Source organism: Erythrolamprus reginae, chromosome 3, assembly GCF_031021105.1.
Source record: "Erythrolamprus reginae isolate rEryReg1 chromosome 3, rEryReg1.hap1, whole genome shotgun sequence".
Lineage (NCBI taxonomy): Eukaryota > Metazoa > Chordata > Lepidosauria > Squamata > Dipsadidae > Erythrolamprus > Erythrolamprus reginae.
In genome coordinates, this window is record NC_091952.1 from 75,942,666 (window position 1) to 75,959,299 (window position 16,634).

The 16,634-nt window shown below is 38.4% G+C and overlaps 1 protein-coding gene and 1 pseudogene across 1 annotated transcript in view; one reads left to right on the forward strand and one right to left on the reverse strand.

Moving 5' to 3' along the window:
* The window catches only part of FAF1 (Fas associated factor 1), a 227,529-nt gene extending 225,409 nt beyond the window's left edge, over positions 1-2,120 (reverse strand). Inside the window, exon 1 of the mRNA XM_070745898.1 lies at positions 1,698-2,120. Within this exon, the coding sequence (XP_070601999.1) occupies positions 1,698-1,730 (33 nt within the window). The 5' untranslated portion in view covers positions 1,731-2,120. The remainder of the gene's footprint in view (positions 1-1,697) is intronic.
* A 13,181-nt stretch (positions 2,121-15,301) lies between these two features.
* Positions 15,302-15,460, forward strand: LOC139166064 (U4 spliceosomal RNA; annotated as a pseudogene).
* The last annotated feature ends 1,174 nt before the right edge of the window (positions 15,461-16,634 follow it).

Here is a 16,634-nt window from a genome sequence, read left to right on the forward strand (position 1 = left end):
TGCTGCTATGATTTAATTCTTAATATTTTTTTCCTCCAGAAACTCTTTTACGAGAAATATCAGACTCCAGTTACCTTCCACATTTATAAAAGATCCTGCAATCAAGTACTGCATTATCAATTGCCAGAGAGCAGAAAAATAAATATAAAAGTTAACCTCACTGCCATAAGGAGAAAGCTTGCAGATGGCAACAAATGAAAAGATAGGACTGATTTCAAAGAGAATTAGAGTTAATTCGATAGAATAGGGAAAGGAAGTGGGAAAACAAAAACAAATATCATATAGACAACAGAGGGCAAAGGGTGAAGTTAAATGGTTAGTGAGGCAGTCCAAAAGTAAAGAAACAGAATCTCTCTCTTCTGAGGTTGTCTTATGTATAGACAATTATATATAGCATAGACTAAAAGTACTTTAGGAATAATCCTGCAAGAACAAACTGTGGATTCAATATTATTCTTTAGTTTACATTGAAGTTGGCATTTTATGAAATACTTTCTTGGAAGTGGATACATAGGTATCTGCAATACTGATATTTTCTGAAAATACCACATTCAATAGCTCAAAAAGAATGAAACCCTAGAACTAAAATTATTCATATAAGCTATGGTCAATTTTTTATAAAAGGCATATATAAATTATATTAAACTTGAAAGTTTGTACATATATTCATGGAATTCAAATCCAATGAATTATTTCACAATTAATGTATAAATATTACATAGAAACACATAAAGAAATCCAATTCTTACAGACAAGCATGCTGCAAGATAGGGCAAACAATCCAATGTTCTCCTTATCTTTTGGACTACAAATAGTATTATTCCTTGCCATTGTCCATACTAGTTAGGAATGAGAGCTGAAATTCAAAAGGAGGCTGTTTGTATGTTTAAATTTCAATCGTGATTATATCTTACCCTAACAAGTTGATTATTGCCCCAAGAACTAAATTTATGGGAGAATTATATAGAATAGCATATGTATAACCAGTTACTTTCTAAATATTAAGATAAATATTAGACAATGTGAAGGGATTTTTAAGTGCGGGAGGCATCAAAGTTCTTTTCTAATCTTGCATTTAAGATCTTAAAAAAAAAAAAAAGCACATATGAGCCCTTGGGATATAGGCATCTATTTTTATTATCTTCAGAGTATTTTTTTGACCTGTCCTATGAAATTTATTAGAAGTTTGCAAAGCGTCAGAATGAACCAGATCTAGGGAGGATAGCAATCTTTTAAGCACATGCCTAAAACAACTTATCCCCCTCTGACCCGGGATTATTAGGTTGTTCCTTGTTTTCTTTGTGGAAGATAAAAAGTTAGATCCATTGCTGCCATTAACTCATGTTTAGCTAACATGATTCACGTTTCCTGGCTTGTCTCTTGAACAATCGGCTACAAAGAATAAAACAGCCGCCAGCTTTATTATTATTATTATTATTATTATTATTATCATCATCATTATTATTTTGTGGTTGCTCTACTCTTAATATCGAAGCAGGGCTCGCCAATTCCGGAACTTTTAGATCCTTTCCACCAAAGAAAAAAAGAAAACAGAGAAGCCGGGAGTGGGGAAAAAAAGGAAACAGGAAGAAAGAGAGAGGGAGGGAGGGAAAGAGACAGAGGGAAGGAAAGAACAGCGACAGGGAGGGAAAGAGATCATGGTTAGAAATATGGCAGTGCTGGGATTTGAAATTTACCTGAAAATCAGCCAGTATCATTTCTCTATCCATGTTGGACGCTAATGCAGCCGGGAGCGGGCCCTCCTCCTGCCTGAACTGTGCACCAGGAGGCTGCTGCCGGCAAGGGAAGGGGGGAAAGGAGGAGAGGGGAGTAGGGAAGAGAAAGGAGGCTACGATCTCATCTAAACTCCCAAACTTAGCTCCAAACCCTCGGTCTGCTCCCCTTTCCCCCGAACGCTTGCCCCCCTCGGCTTCCCAAAACCCGCTGCCCAGAGGGGCGGAGGAAAGGGACCCGAAGGCAGCGAGAGAGAGAGCGCGCAAGGCAAGCCAGCCAACGCTGCCTTTTGAAACAAGGCGAAGAAGCCTCTTTAAGGAGCTTCCTCCTTGCCCAGCCAGCGGCTGTCGCACATTTTGCCTGTCATTGGAGTCGCAAAAGAGACGCTTTCCGGCTGCCCACGTGACGGGCCCTCCTGTCAAATGCTGGACGCCGATAAAACCGGGGGCGGGGGCGGGTGGGCAGGGAAAGCGCTTTGGGCTGTTATGTAAGCTTTGCCGACTCCGAGCGGGGGGGGGGGGGTGAGTGAAAGACGACGGGAAGGTTCCCCAATGGCCCCCTTTTATTATTATTTTTTCTTTTTGTTTCTTTGGAAAGGGTGGGGCGGCGGGCCCGCGAAAGTCCTTCCGCAGACGCCGGGTTCTTCCATAAGGGAAAAGGCAAGGATGGCTGGAGCCTTGCTTAAATGTGAAAGTGTCGTAAATTGCGCCCTGCTTTGCCCCATGGTAGGTTGTCTGCCCCGGCGTCTGCGGCTGCTCCAAATAAGCATTAGCAAGAGCGCTTGACTGACATAGCGCTTTACTGTGTTTTTACAGCCCTCTCTAAGCGGTTTACAGAGTCAGCGTGTTTATTTTATTTATTTGTTAAACTTGTATAGGCTAGTAGTACAGTGTAGTTTCTATAAACATATGTAAAAATAAAAACACTGGAAGTTTTTAAGCAGATGTTGGATAACTATCTGTCTGAAGTAGTGTAGGGTTCCCTGCCTAAGCAGGGGGTTGGACTAGAAGACCTCCAGGGTCCCTTTCAACTTTCTTGTTCTTACTATTACAGTGGAACACCTCTACTTACAAACTTTTCTAGATAAGAACCAGGTGTTCAAGATTTCTTTGCCTCTTCTCAAGAACCATTTTCCACTTACAAACCTAAGCCTCCGAAACTGTAACCAGAAAAGGGAGAGAGAATCCTCCATGGGGCCTCTCTAGGAATCTCCTGGGAGGAAACAGGGCCGGAAAAGTCGGGGAGAAGTTTCCATGGGGCCTCTCTAGGAATCTCCTGGGAGGAAACAGCCAGAAAAGGTGGGAGGAAGCCTCCATGGGGCCTCTCTAGGAATCTCCTGGGAGGAAACAGGGCCGGAAAAGTCAGGGAGAGGTTTCGGTGCGGCCTCTCTAGGAATCTCCTGGGAGGAAACAGGGCATCCACCCTCCCCAATCGCACGCATTATTTGCTTTTACATTGATTCCTATGGGAAAAATTGCTGCTTCTTACAAACATTTCTACTTAAGAACCTGGTCATGTAACTAATTAAGTTTGTAAGTAGAGCTACCACTGTATTATTATTATTATTATTATTATTATTATTATTATTATTATTGATAGTAGGACAGGGACGTAGGCACAGTGGTGCACTTATGCACGCTCTTTACCGACCTCTTAGAAACGGGGAGACGTTGACTGTAGATAGTCTAAAGTTACAGTTTTGGGGGTTTGGGGAAGAAACCACAGAGAAACCAACAATCTGAGTCCTCATGCTCCATAGAACAGCGGTCTCCAACCTTGGCAATTTTAAGCTTGGAGGACTTCAACTCCCAGAATCCTGGGAGTTGAAAGTCCACCAGGCTTAAAATTATCAAGGTTGGAGACCCCTGGCATAGAGTATTCTGCAAAGGAAGGGTTTGCGATCCTGTTCCTTAAGAGAGTTGTTATGCACCTACTGGAATTTGTATGCCTGCTTAGCTTGTAAAATAGGCTGGGGGGGGGGCATTGTTTTAAAATAAGTAGAACAGGGGTTATTTTTTTGATATAAGTTATATCTGATCACCAATCTCTTAATTAAATGTGAGGTCAGTTGATATAAGGTCAACTGTTCCTCCCAGATAATTCCTAAAGGTATGGAGTCTACAGATATAACCGCAAACTGACCTATTGAGTTGGTACTTATTGTGCTGCTTTTAAACATCAGTCTTACCTGGGGCGTGGTAAATAACAATCCTAACTAGAACAGAGCTTCAAAAATCTGGCTGGCCAATTACTATGGGTCTCTAGAAAGTGAAGCAGAAAACCCTGCCATCTACTGGCCATCCAGAAAGTTGCCACAAAATCCAGTTACCTTATATCTGGGTTTTGTGGTACACTGTTGGGAGAAACAGTGTAGGTTAAGCTATTGTAAATAAACTTTTGCTACTTTTGATGTTAAGCCAATAATTATCCGTATTGTTTCCAATATTATAAATGATTGGCATACATTACATATGGATAAAGGTAGACTACTTAAAGTCACATGGAGGAGGTATGTATTCAGATCATTGGTTATAAATTGCAGCACAAGAGAAAGCAACCTGGTGCTCTTCAAACATTTGGAACAACTATTACTATACTGCTAATGGTAATTAAACTGAAATTGAAAAAATATTAAAGCTCAAGTTGGCTTTTTTAGTGCTAATAGAAGGTGGTAAGCTTGCAGTGAAATAATGGCAAGTCTTACGTACTTTGGGAAAACCAGTGATAATGAAAATAATACATTGGGAAAGTGATCATTTAGAAATTTGAAATACTACACTGGCCTGAATATTTGATTAGAAATAAAATATAAAACTTTACATCACATAGTGAAACTCACTAAGTGTAGAATCAAGTAAAATATTGAATGAGACCGCATTTCAAATTATAGAAATATATAGGGCACGGGAGACTGGCTTAATGAGAGAAAGAAAAGGTATTGTACAGCAGTTTTAATGTCTTGAACTGCACTTTAAAAAAAGTATACATGAGTTGCAACAGGCGGAGTCATGATACAGTGAGATGAGGTCATACAAATGGATAAGTTTTAATGGGAGCTTTGGTGTGAGTGGAGTTTCTTTTTAATTAAATTAAACTTTTAAAGACACGTTTGTTATTCTTAAATAGTTAATAACACTTCTGTAATAACAAGGTTTACTTCTATATTTTAGCAATGGAGCTCTGGGGAACTTGATTTTATCATAGTGCAAGGACTGCTCAGTCCTTAATTTAAACCAACTCTGTATAGAAAACTCCCTCCACATTGGTTTACCTTTTCTGTTTAACCCCACTATCAAAGTTTTAAAAATATATGTATGTCTGAACTTTAAATGTGAATAGTATTATTATTATTATTATTATTATTATTATTATTATTATTATTAATTAGATTTGTATGCCGCCCCTTTCCGTAGACTAGGAGCGGCTCACAACACAATAAAACAGTTCATGACAAATCTAATAATTTACAATTTAAAATATTAAAAAACCCATTATTTAAGCAAACGTACATACAAGCATACCATACATAAATTGAATTGAATAGGCCCGGGGGAGATATCTCAGTTCCCCCATGCCTGACGACAAAGGTGGGTTTTATGGAGTTTACGAAAGGCAAGGAGGGTAGGGGCAGTTCTAATATCTGGGGGGAGCTGGTTCCAGAGAGTCGGGGCCACCACAGAGAAGGCTCTTCCCCTGGGGCCCGCCAACCGACATTGTTTAGTTGACGGGACCCGGAGAAGGCCCACTCTGTGGGACCTAATCAGTCGCTGGGATTCGTGCGGCAGAAGGCAGTCTCGGAGATATTCTGGTCCGATGCCATGAAGGGCTTTAAAGGTCATAACCAACACTTTGAATTGTGACCGGAAACTGATCGGCAACCAATGCAGACTGCGGAGTGTTGGTGTAACATGGGCATACCTGGGGAAGCCCATGACTGCTCTCGCAGCTGCATTCTGCACGATCTGAAGTTTCCGAACACTTTTCAAAGGTAGCCCCATGTAGAGAGCATTACAGTAGTCGAACCTCGAGGTGATGAGGGCATGAGTGGCTGTGTAGTAACTCCTTTAGGTCAGATATGTGTGCTTTGTATGGCTTTTTCAATTGATAATAAAACTTAATATGTCAGTACTCAGAAGGGAAATTTAAATCTGATTCGCTGATCAATAGCATGCATCAACTTTATTTATAGTATTTAGACTTATATACCGCTTCATAGTGCTTTTACATCCCTCTCTAAAGGGTTCACAAAATCAGCATACATTGCCCCCAACAATCTGGGTCCTCATTTTACCCACTTTGGAAGGATGGAAGGCTGAGTCAACCTTGAAGAGGTGGTGAGATTTGAACTGCTGAACTACAGCTAGCAGTTAGCTGAGGTAGCCTGCAGTGCTGCACTCTAACCACTGCGCCACCCCAGCTTTTTCTATCTTAGCTGAAGTTGCCTGCAGTGCTGCACTCTAACCACTGCGCACCCCTGGCTCTTTCTCTCTGTGTTGGAAATATAAACAAGCACCAGTCGCATGTTAGGTCACAGGATACTGTGAAAAAAAGGGAGCTCCCAATAAAAATACTGCTCCCTTTGTGATTGATTTAGTTATTGCTTTGTTTAATCTGTTTTCAGTTTGAGTTAACACAGAATGCGATGAAGGAAGAAAGTCAAAAGAAGGGACACAGCGGTAAACTGCAATCAGAGTCACGATTTTGCTGCAGTTGTAATTATTGCAAATGTATTGAGCAGAGAGGGCAGTAAAGTTGAAAGCCTCAACCAGTTGCTTTGTCTATCCAGAGCACTGCGTTTGCATAATCAGGACAGCATGTGTTGGAACAGAAATAAGGCTTAGCAATGGGAGCAGCAAATTTCTGCTGATATAGCTTTCTTCAATTGAAGCATGGGTAGATAGCATTTAAATCTAAAGAGTAGAGAAATAGTAAAACAAAATATGCATGAAGAATGTAGTAAAAATTATGATTCACATCATAGCTTATTTTTCAGTAAAGATTTCACTTATGGAACATGATAAAATAATAAAAAAATAATTCTCCATAGCCATGGAGTACCATGACAAATTACCTTTGTTCAGCATATTGTCTTAATTACTGCAAATATTGATTGGAGCAGCATATTATTAACTGATATTGTTTGTGCTTATGTAGTAGAGATAGTACGCAATACACAGGAATGTCCACAGCTACAGTTATTGGCTTTAAAACCTCAGTTGTGACTTGGCAATCCAAGCTCCACATTTTTTAAAACTGCACATTTTAAAAAGGGTGTGACTTTGCTTACCCCATTCAGTATTTTGAAGCCTATTAGCACTGCAGAGACTCTTGTAACGTAAATAATAACAGTAATCAGAGATCAGAACTGCCCCCACCCTCCTTGTCTTTCGCAAACTACTTAAGACCCACCTATATCGCCAGGCATGGGGGAATTGAGACATCTCTCCCAGGCTTTTTATAGTTTTATGTATGGAATGCTTGTGTTGCCTGGTTTTTAACTGAGGGGTTTTTAGATGCTTTTTTAATATTAGATTTGTTTACATTGTCACACTGTTTTATTGTTGTGAGCCGCCCTGAGTCTTCGGAGAGGGGCGGCATACAAATCTAATAAATTATTATTATTATTATTATTATTATTATTATTATTATTATTATTAATAGAGTTGGAAGGGACCTTGGAGGTCATCTAGTCCAACCCCCCCCCCCGCAGGAGACCTATACTAAGGGTTCAAACCACTAAACTGCCAACCTTTATTATTGACAAGCTCAGTGTCTTAGCCACTGAGCACTATGCTTCAGCCTAATATCTCTTATTAGCCTAATTAGATTTGAAACCTGCCTATTGCATTAAATGACTCATTACAGGATTTTTATTATGCAACTCTTTTTCTATTACTAATACTAATAGCTAGGATTAGGGTGTAATTCATGCAGATGAATTTTTTCCCCTATTTATTTATTTAATTATTTATTGGTTTTGTATGCCGCCCCTCTCCAGAGACTCAGGGCGACTAACAGCAATAATAAGACAGCGTACAATAATAATCCAATACTAAAAACGATTAAAAACCCATTAATATAAAAACCAAACGTACGTACAAACATACCATGCATAAAATTGTAAAGGCCTAGGGGGAAAGACTATTACTATTACTATTAAATTACTATTCAGAAGTCCTATTAAGGACTAAAGTAATACACCCATTAGAAAACTAAACAACAGTGGTTCTTATGGGCAATTATTGGTATATTATTTCAACTGGTGGCTGTTCTTTTTCATTAGAAGCCTTTCACAGTAAATCTCTCCTTCCTGTATGTGTCTCTGTACTCATGAAGGACTCACCCTAAAGAATAGAATTTGCCACTGACATAGGAAAGACTCATAAATGTCCCCCCCCCCTTTCCTTCTAGGTTTTCCCTGATAAAAGCAAGAAAATGCTTTTAGCTGGATAAAATGAGTTCCATTATTTTCTATGGAACTTACAGGAATACAGGAATGTGCTGAGATTGTTTTGTACTCTACCCTGCATGCATTTATTTAAAAATAAATCAGTAAATAGGGAAATGAATGTGGATTATTGAAATTAAACTAGATTTATACATGTGGCTTAACTAATTTACCTGTTGCATTAGAAGTGTCTCTAAAATGCAAGAAATTAGAGCTGGCCTTCAGGGCTTTTGTTATTATGGCTATGATCTCAAACCTAAAATATTTTTTTCTTCTGATTTGATTGAGAACAAGCATAAGTACTGGTAGTATGCTTCCAGTATTACATAGTATATTCTGTATATGGGTGATAGATTACCATATTTTTCAGAGTATAAGACACACCTTTTTCCTCCCTAAGAGAGACTGAAAATGTGGGTGTGTCTTATACAGTGTTCCCTTGACTTTCGCGGGTCTGACATTCGCGAAAAGTCTATACCACGGTTTTTCAAAAATTATTATTAAAAAAATACTCCGTGTTTTTTTTGCATACCAAGGGTTTTCTGGGGCCACCCAATGTACAATACTGTGCGTTTTAATTCTCCTCCACCCACCCACCCCAGCTGTCCTGCTTCTTTAAATAAAAGCTCCACTTCCGTCTCAGCCTCCCAATCCCTCCCCTTTAATTTTCAGAGCATTGGTACGCTCCACTTGAAGCCGAGCGGTGAGCGCAGCAAAGCCCCCAGCTAGCTGCCCGTTGCCCCTACGGGTTCTGGGGGTAAGTAAAACCAGGAATGTAGGAGGGAGGGGGAGGGAGGGAGGGAGGAAGGAAGGGAACATCTCTATTTCACAAAAATTTGACTTTCGTGGGCGGTCTTGGAACGTATCCCCCGCGAAAGTCAAGGGAACACTGTACTTCAAATGTAGCGTTTTCAAAGCTTTTTTTCCAGCCCTGACTGGTGTTTATGATCTTCCCAGCTTCCTATTCCCTCTGAAAAAGGCCTTTTCAGCCCTAACCAGGGGATAAAATGTGCTGAAGCTGAGCAAATTAAGGATGCTAGCCAGAGGAATACCTGGTAGGTAGATGTTTTGCCCCATTTGCCTCCCCAAAAACTAAAGTGTGTCTTTATACTCCGGTTCGTCTTATAAAAATACAGTATGCTACCTATGGTTGTCAGTTACTGTACATTGACATTTTTCTGAATATGTCTTGGTGGTGTGTTGAACTACTCTCTTGCTGACACAGTTTGATTATCCTTGTGGTTATACATCTTTAAGGCAATAATAAGAGCTTCCTATTATTTCATACCTATTTCCTGACAGCCAGCAATGAGCACTGGATTTACTTGCCAAGCAAGCTGAACCTGTCAAACATAACTAAGTCACACTCCCCTAAGTGTTTTGTTTACATAGTTATTATATTATGCATGTGATGTACAATTAAAGTACAGCAAAGCATCACCAATGCAAACAAAAACAAAACTCAGTTTCCTGAGTTCTAATCTGTGCACCTCTTTCTGAATATTTATCTAAAAATGAATGAATCCTTATGGACGAAAGCAAATTGAGATATGGGTACCCTTCTTTCCATGAGAAGAAAGCTGGAATTCTTGATGTTTAAATAAAGCAAATACTGTAATTATATTTTTTCAGCTTCATATCCTGAGATACAGGTTTGATATGAATGTAGAAAAGAATAGTCGTACTTGATTGGATGTTCATGTTACTACAGATTTATTGTAAAAACACTAATCTTGTAGAAAATTCCCTTTCAGATAATTATTAAAGGTATTGATATTTTCTCAAAACTATTGTACCTTCTGTGTGAGTCCAACAAAATATTACTTTTACATCTTAGTTCTCAGTGTGAGAGCCTTTTACATTCTATTTTTGTGGAATTCTTTATGTTAGCAGATATGCAGTGCTGGAATGATGTTTCTTCACAAAACTGATTTAAATAGCATAAGTGGCATAATAGCTACCGGTATATCACACATCAACTCTTTGGATCTAGTTTGATAGCCCTTCAAATAATAGAATGAAGTATCAAATACCTGATTCATATCTTCCTCTTCATTATGTCTTTAGCTTTAAATTACTTTGATGGAAGAAATAAATACAAAGAGGTGGTATTGGTTTGGATGTCACTGGTGCTACCACTACCACCATCACTTTACAGGATTCCCATGCTGTTCTAATGGCACTCAACCCTAAACAGAATGGCCATCGGTTGCAAGTATTTTCCCAGTTTTATTTATGATTGTTTGAATGATTGTGAATGCATGGTTTTTTTCTATCTTGGGATTTTAATATTAGTTTTAGGTTGGGTTTCTTCTGCTATATTTTGTATTGTATTTTACTCTCATTTTTGTAAGCCACCCTGAGTCTGCGGACAAGGGTGGCATAGAAATCCAACCAACCGACCAACCAACCAACCAACCAACTAATTAGATAGATAGATAGATAGATAGATAGATAGATAGATAGATAGATAGATAGATAGATAGATAGATAGATAGGATTTCTAGGCTGCCCAAATTAATAATAAATGTGTGTGTGTCTGTGTGTATAAATGGATTTCTGGTCCGTCCTTCTTCAGGGGACTCAGGGCGGCTTACAGCATAAAAAAGAATACAAAATAGACAACAATAAAATCCAGTCCTAAAAGCTACATTTTGGAAATCCAAACTAATCTAAAAATCCAAACTTTTGAAAAACCATTCAGCCAACATTCATCTCATCACAGACGTACTTTTTGGGCAGAGCAGGGTGTCAACACTCAACAGCCTCAGGCCTGTTGGCAAAGGTGTGTTTTTAAAACCTTTCGAAATGCCAGGAGGGTGGGGGCAGTGCAAATCTCTGGGGGGAGTGGGTTCCAAAGGATCGGAGCTGCCACAGAGAAGGACCTTCCCCTAGGCCCCCGCAGGCAACTTTGTTTGGCTGACGGGACCTGGAGAAAGCCGACTCTGTGGGATCTGACTGGCCGCTGGGATACCAGTGTAGACGGCGTACCGCCACTTTTGTTGGGTTTTTTTCTTAAGAGGTTTATATCAGCAGTGGTTGCTCCAGATTCGGTCTGGTTGTCCAAACTGGTAGCAATGGCAGCAGGAAGCTCCGCCCACCCACCCTGGATGCTTCTGTGCACATGCAGAAGTGTTGAGCACGAGCACAAACTGGCAGCAAAAGCATTTAGAAACCACCACTGGTCTATATGTATCTACAGTGGTGCCTCTACTTAAGAACTTAATTCGTTCCGTGATCAGGTTCTTAATTACAAACGTTCTTAAGTAGAAGCAATTTTTCCCATACGAATCAATGTAAAAGCATATAATGCGTGCAAACTCATTAGGAAAGAAATAAAAGCTCAGAATTTGGGTGGGAGGAGGAAGAAGAAGAGAAGAGTCATGGCCAAAGGAAGAATGTGAGGTGAGGGGAATCAAAAAAATTCAAAACTTTAAGGCTTAAAAAAAAAGAGGGACTCTAGGGGGCAAGGAGGAACACACACCTCCAATATAACCGGCACAAGGTTGCCTCCCATCCACTGGCTGCTGCTGCTGCTACCTGCTTCCTCTTCCTTCCCATGCTGAAGGGCTCCCCTCTCCTCTCGCTCGCTTTATAGCCAGCACATTTACATCGCTGTGGTGACTCCTCACTGTCCAGAGCAAAGGGAGCGTTTCTTTTCTCTGGGCGCTGGCAGAGGTTTATTCCCTGTCCAAACGCCCAGAGAAAGGAAAATGCTTTGTTCACTCTGGACTGCCAAAGCATAACCAAAAGTCTCCAATGGCAGCCCAGATGGCCGGGATTAAAGGGGGAATGGCAGGAAACTGGCTGGGCCTTCGTGCCGCTCTCAAATCTCCTGGGAAATTTTTCCTGGCTGGGTTCTTAAGTAGAGGCAAAAAAATCTTGAACACCTTGTTCTTATCTAGAAAAGTTCTTAAGTAGAGGTACCACTGTACTTGATTAAATAATCCATAATTTGCTGGACTCACATAACATGTTATAACACAAACCACTGTTTATCAGCATCAGCAGTTAAATTCAGATAATATATCAAGCCAAACCAAACAAGTCATATATTTAGGCACCATGTATAAATCAATCCACTGATTCAACTATGGCTTTGACTTCCTTTCTGTTTTTTGGTACCAACTTAGCACATTCAGACGTGGTTAATGGATGAAAAGTGTCTTTTTTCAGTAATAGTGGATAAAATGTTTCACGTTCAAGAATTCTGAGCTCAAAATCCACTGTTCCAATTTGAAACAGCTGTTCTGATCTTACTGGAAGCCGCTTAATGGTAATGAAATTCAAAATGCATTCATAGTGACCGGAATGGTATGGGAACATTTCTAGTAAAGTCAAAACAACTGATTTCAAACACAAAACATTTCAAATTTCAGACATTTTGCCTACCCCTACCTTTTTGTTCCCGCTGAAATACATTTTTAGAAAGCTGTTTCTGCTGGGTTTACTGTTTCTCTAAACTATTTTATCAAAAAGTTAAATATGCACAAGTAGCCTATTTGCTTCATACCCTTCAGTGTATCTTCTGTGCAATCTATGCTGAAAAGAAACCCCAATGCTCAAAAATAAATCACTGGCTGATTAAAACATGGTGCAATAGATTTGTGCCAATCGTTTCTTTCCTAATGCTTTCATCAAAAGATGTACTGATATAGAAATTCATCTATTGATTACATGGTTTTTGATGAGTGATACTGAGGAAAAAACTGGGGGAAATCAAGGGGTTATAAGTTTAATAATGGAACCAAATATGGCTTTAATTTATTCAACTTCTATGCAACCCAATCCTGTAGGGCTTTAAAGAAATAGGCCATATTACTGGGTATGCAGTAAACCAGAGTGTGGTTTACAGGTAGTCCTCGACCTACAACAGTTCATTTAGTGACTTTTCGAAGTTACAGCAGTACTGAAAAAATGGACTTATGACCATTTTTCACATTTACGCCCATTGATGACCACAGTCATCTTATCAAAATTCAGACTCTTGGCAAACTGATTCAAATTTATGACAGTTGCAGTGTCCCAGGGTCATGTGATCACATTTTACAACCTTCTGACAAGCAAAGTCAATGGGGAAGCCAAATTCACTTAACAACCATGCCACTATCTTAACAACTGCCGTGATTCACATAACACTGTGTCAAGAAAGATCATAAAATGGGGCAAAACTTACTTAACAAATGTCTTACTTAGCAACATAAATTTTGGGCTCAGTTGTGCTGGTAAGTTTAGATCTACTTATACTGGTTTTGGTTCCATACCCTGCCAATCTTCCAGTTTCAGTTTCCAAATGACAATTTATATAGCTTACCATGTTGTGTGAATTTACCCAAAGCAAATCATGCCATAAATCAGGGGTGTCAAACTGCCGGCCTGTAGGCCAGATGCGTCAAATACAGGTAACACCCACCCAGCTCCACAAAGGCAAAACACGTCATGATACGTCATGTCGTGCGATCAAGTTTAACACCCATAAATCATTATCTAAATAGATATGATATGATTTCTGACATTTTTGCCAGATTCTCAAAAGGAAAATCAATAGGGAAGCGGACAAGAAGTTGGAAGTTGCTCCCACTGCTTCTTTTTCTGCCCGTGGATTTTCTGTTTAGCTACTTAGATAATATTGATTTATTATAGAAATTCTGTTACCACTACAATTAACAGAATTAGAAGAGTTGGAAGGGACCTTGGAGGTTAATCAGAGATCTTGGAGGTCAATTATTTTTCTATTTATGGTCTTAGATGATTAAGGGATCATCCCACGCGGACATTAAAAAAACGGTCAGTCTAAATTTTATGTTCATTCTAGCCACATGAGACTGCACTATTATTCCTTCAAAGGATGACCCAACAGGTCACAGGGTTATCTAGTTTCACTATAAATGGCCACTATATGAATCGGACAATACAAAAGTCCTCCATGACCCAATCTCAAAAATTAACAAAAGCAGCCAAAAACAATTATTCTTGATGTACGCTCCTGTGACAAATTTTGGATAATCATTAAATTGCAGTTGATATTGCTATTAGAAAAACAATTTGCAATTAATATCATCAGTCACTATTTGGCTTTAAACGTGTTTCTTTTAATACTCATGACCTGCAGTTTTGAGTCAGGCTATATACTTAGCCTCAAACAAGTCCACCCACACATTATTACAAAGTGTCCCTTTAAACAAATACCAAAAAAAAAGTTGAAAAGCGAGTTTTGAGAATTGGGTGGAAGCCATGGAGTGCCTGTCAAGGTTTTAAAAGTGTTGTATTGAGCATAATGTTGCAATATCATTTTCAGACAGCAGTAGTTGAGTATTACTTAACTAAAGCAAAATAAGATCAGAAAGACTTCTTGTTAACTTATAACATTTTTTAAAAAATCAGGAAAATTACAAAATAAAGAAATTAAAATGGGAATAAATATAATTTATAATACACAGCACGTAATACATACAATCTTGGCCTATACTAAAAATGAAATTATTTTCCTTCTTATTCAGTGCATTAAATAAAAATGAATGTGATGCTAATTATGTATCAATGGATTGGTCCTATGCATTTATTTGTCAGACACAAATTATATTGAATGAATCATGGGCACAGCCAATATAAAATGTACATATGTAAATAGAAATGGTTTATTTCTAAGGAAACATGCATTGAATCAATGAAAAAGAAAGCCACTGTGACTTATTTATTCTATGGTACATGCTAAACCACAATGTGAACTATTGTTACATTGTTAATCATTGTTTCTGGTTTTGTGTTATATAACCTTGCTGGAACCACAGTCTGTGAAATGAGTACTTAGGTTTAGTATAAATATGTAAATTGTTTCTGAAACCTCTGTAATTTAAGGTTAATACTGAATATTATTTGTTGCAACTTTTGCAATTTTTATACAAAGTCTCATTGCCATTGTTGTAAGAGAGTAATATAAAGAGCTCAAAAGACATAGTATAAAGATTATAATAAGAATATGATTCTCAAGCATGCTAAATCCACTGGATTACATGTAGTTCAGATGTGGACATATTCCATATTTCAACAGACTATGGAATTACAATAAAAAAACAGATTACAGGAATTATTATTTTAATGAATACCAAATGTGGACTATAAATTGCTCAATGGCAGCATCATAGCCAATAAGGTTTATCCGAGACGTGATTATTGCTAACTGGAAACTTGAAATCATAAATTGAACTTTCTAGCAAACAATTGAGTAACTGGTTAACAAAATATTGGATTTACATTGTTTGAAAAATATTAATATGTATCATCTTGTTTCATTATTATAATCCTTACTACAAATAACTATAGACTAATAACTAATGCTGTTAGAGAAATTTGCCTATTCCTCTGCAATCGTAACAGGAGATTATCCCACTAGACTAGGAATGGAAAGAGAAATTGGTAGAGATAAACACAGGTAGTCCTCAAATTGAGCCCAAAATTTATGGTGCTAAGTGGGAAATTTGTTAAGTGAGATTTGCCTCATTTTACCACTTTTCCTGCCATATTGGCTAAATGCATCACTGCAGTTGTTAAATTAGCATCATCATTGTTAAGGGAATCTGGTTTCCCCATTGACTTTGCTTGTCTGAAGATTGCAAAAGGTGATCACACTTCAGCTGTCATAAATGTGAGTCAGTTGTCCAGCATTCGAATCATGTGACCATGGGGATGTCACCAACAGTCATAAGTGTGAAACATGGTCATAAGTTACTTTTTTCAATGCCATTGTAACTTAACATAGTCACTAAAAATGTTGTAAGTTAAGGACTACCTGTATATAACAGCATACCTCTCTCCTCACCAAAAAGAAACATATTAAAACTGCCTGGTCCCAGAAAAGACCAAGAAATAGTGACTTCTAGTTAATAAACTATATTCTTTTAACCTACCTATTTAGATATGGTCTATTCATAAATACAAGATTGCAAGTGATACAAGCACAATTACCACTCTTTGTTCCTATAATACTACTTCCTATTAGCCCCACAAGAATTTACTATGGTCACCTTATTCATTCCTGATTAAAAAAACAAAGATTCCCTTGAATGAAGTTTACATCCTGATGACATCATGCTCATAACTATACCATTTTTGGCAACAACGAGGAAGTAGTTTATCACTGCTTTCTTCCTGGATATTTTTAAAAATTTCTCTGACTAGTGTCCTGGAATTTGTTGCTGGTCTCTGATCCTCTGATCCAAGTATCAATTAGTCTGAGTCTTACCCTTCTTTACGTCTAAGTCTAGAAAAGGTCAGCAAGATGCTGCCACCTGCTGAGATTCTACCTTGATTAACACAATAATATTTTGCTTCAGAAGTGGAGTTGGTGGCAAAGACCAGCAAAATTTTTCTCAAACCTTCTGCAATATTTAATGCATATTGTATGTTGCATGTGCTAAAAGGTGGTTGGCTAATATAAAGCTGTCTACTGTGT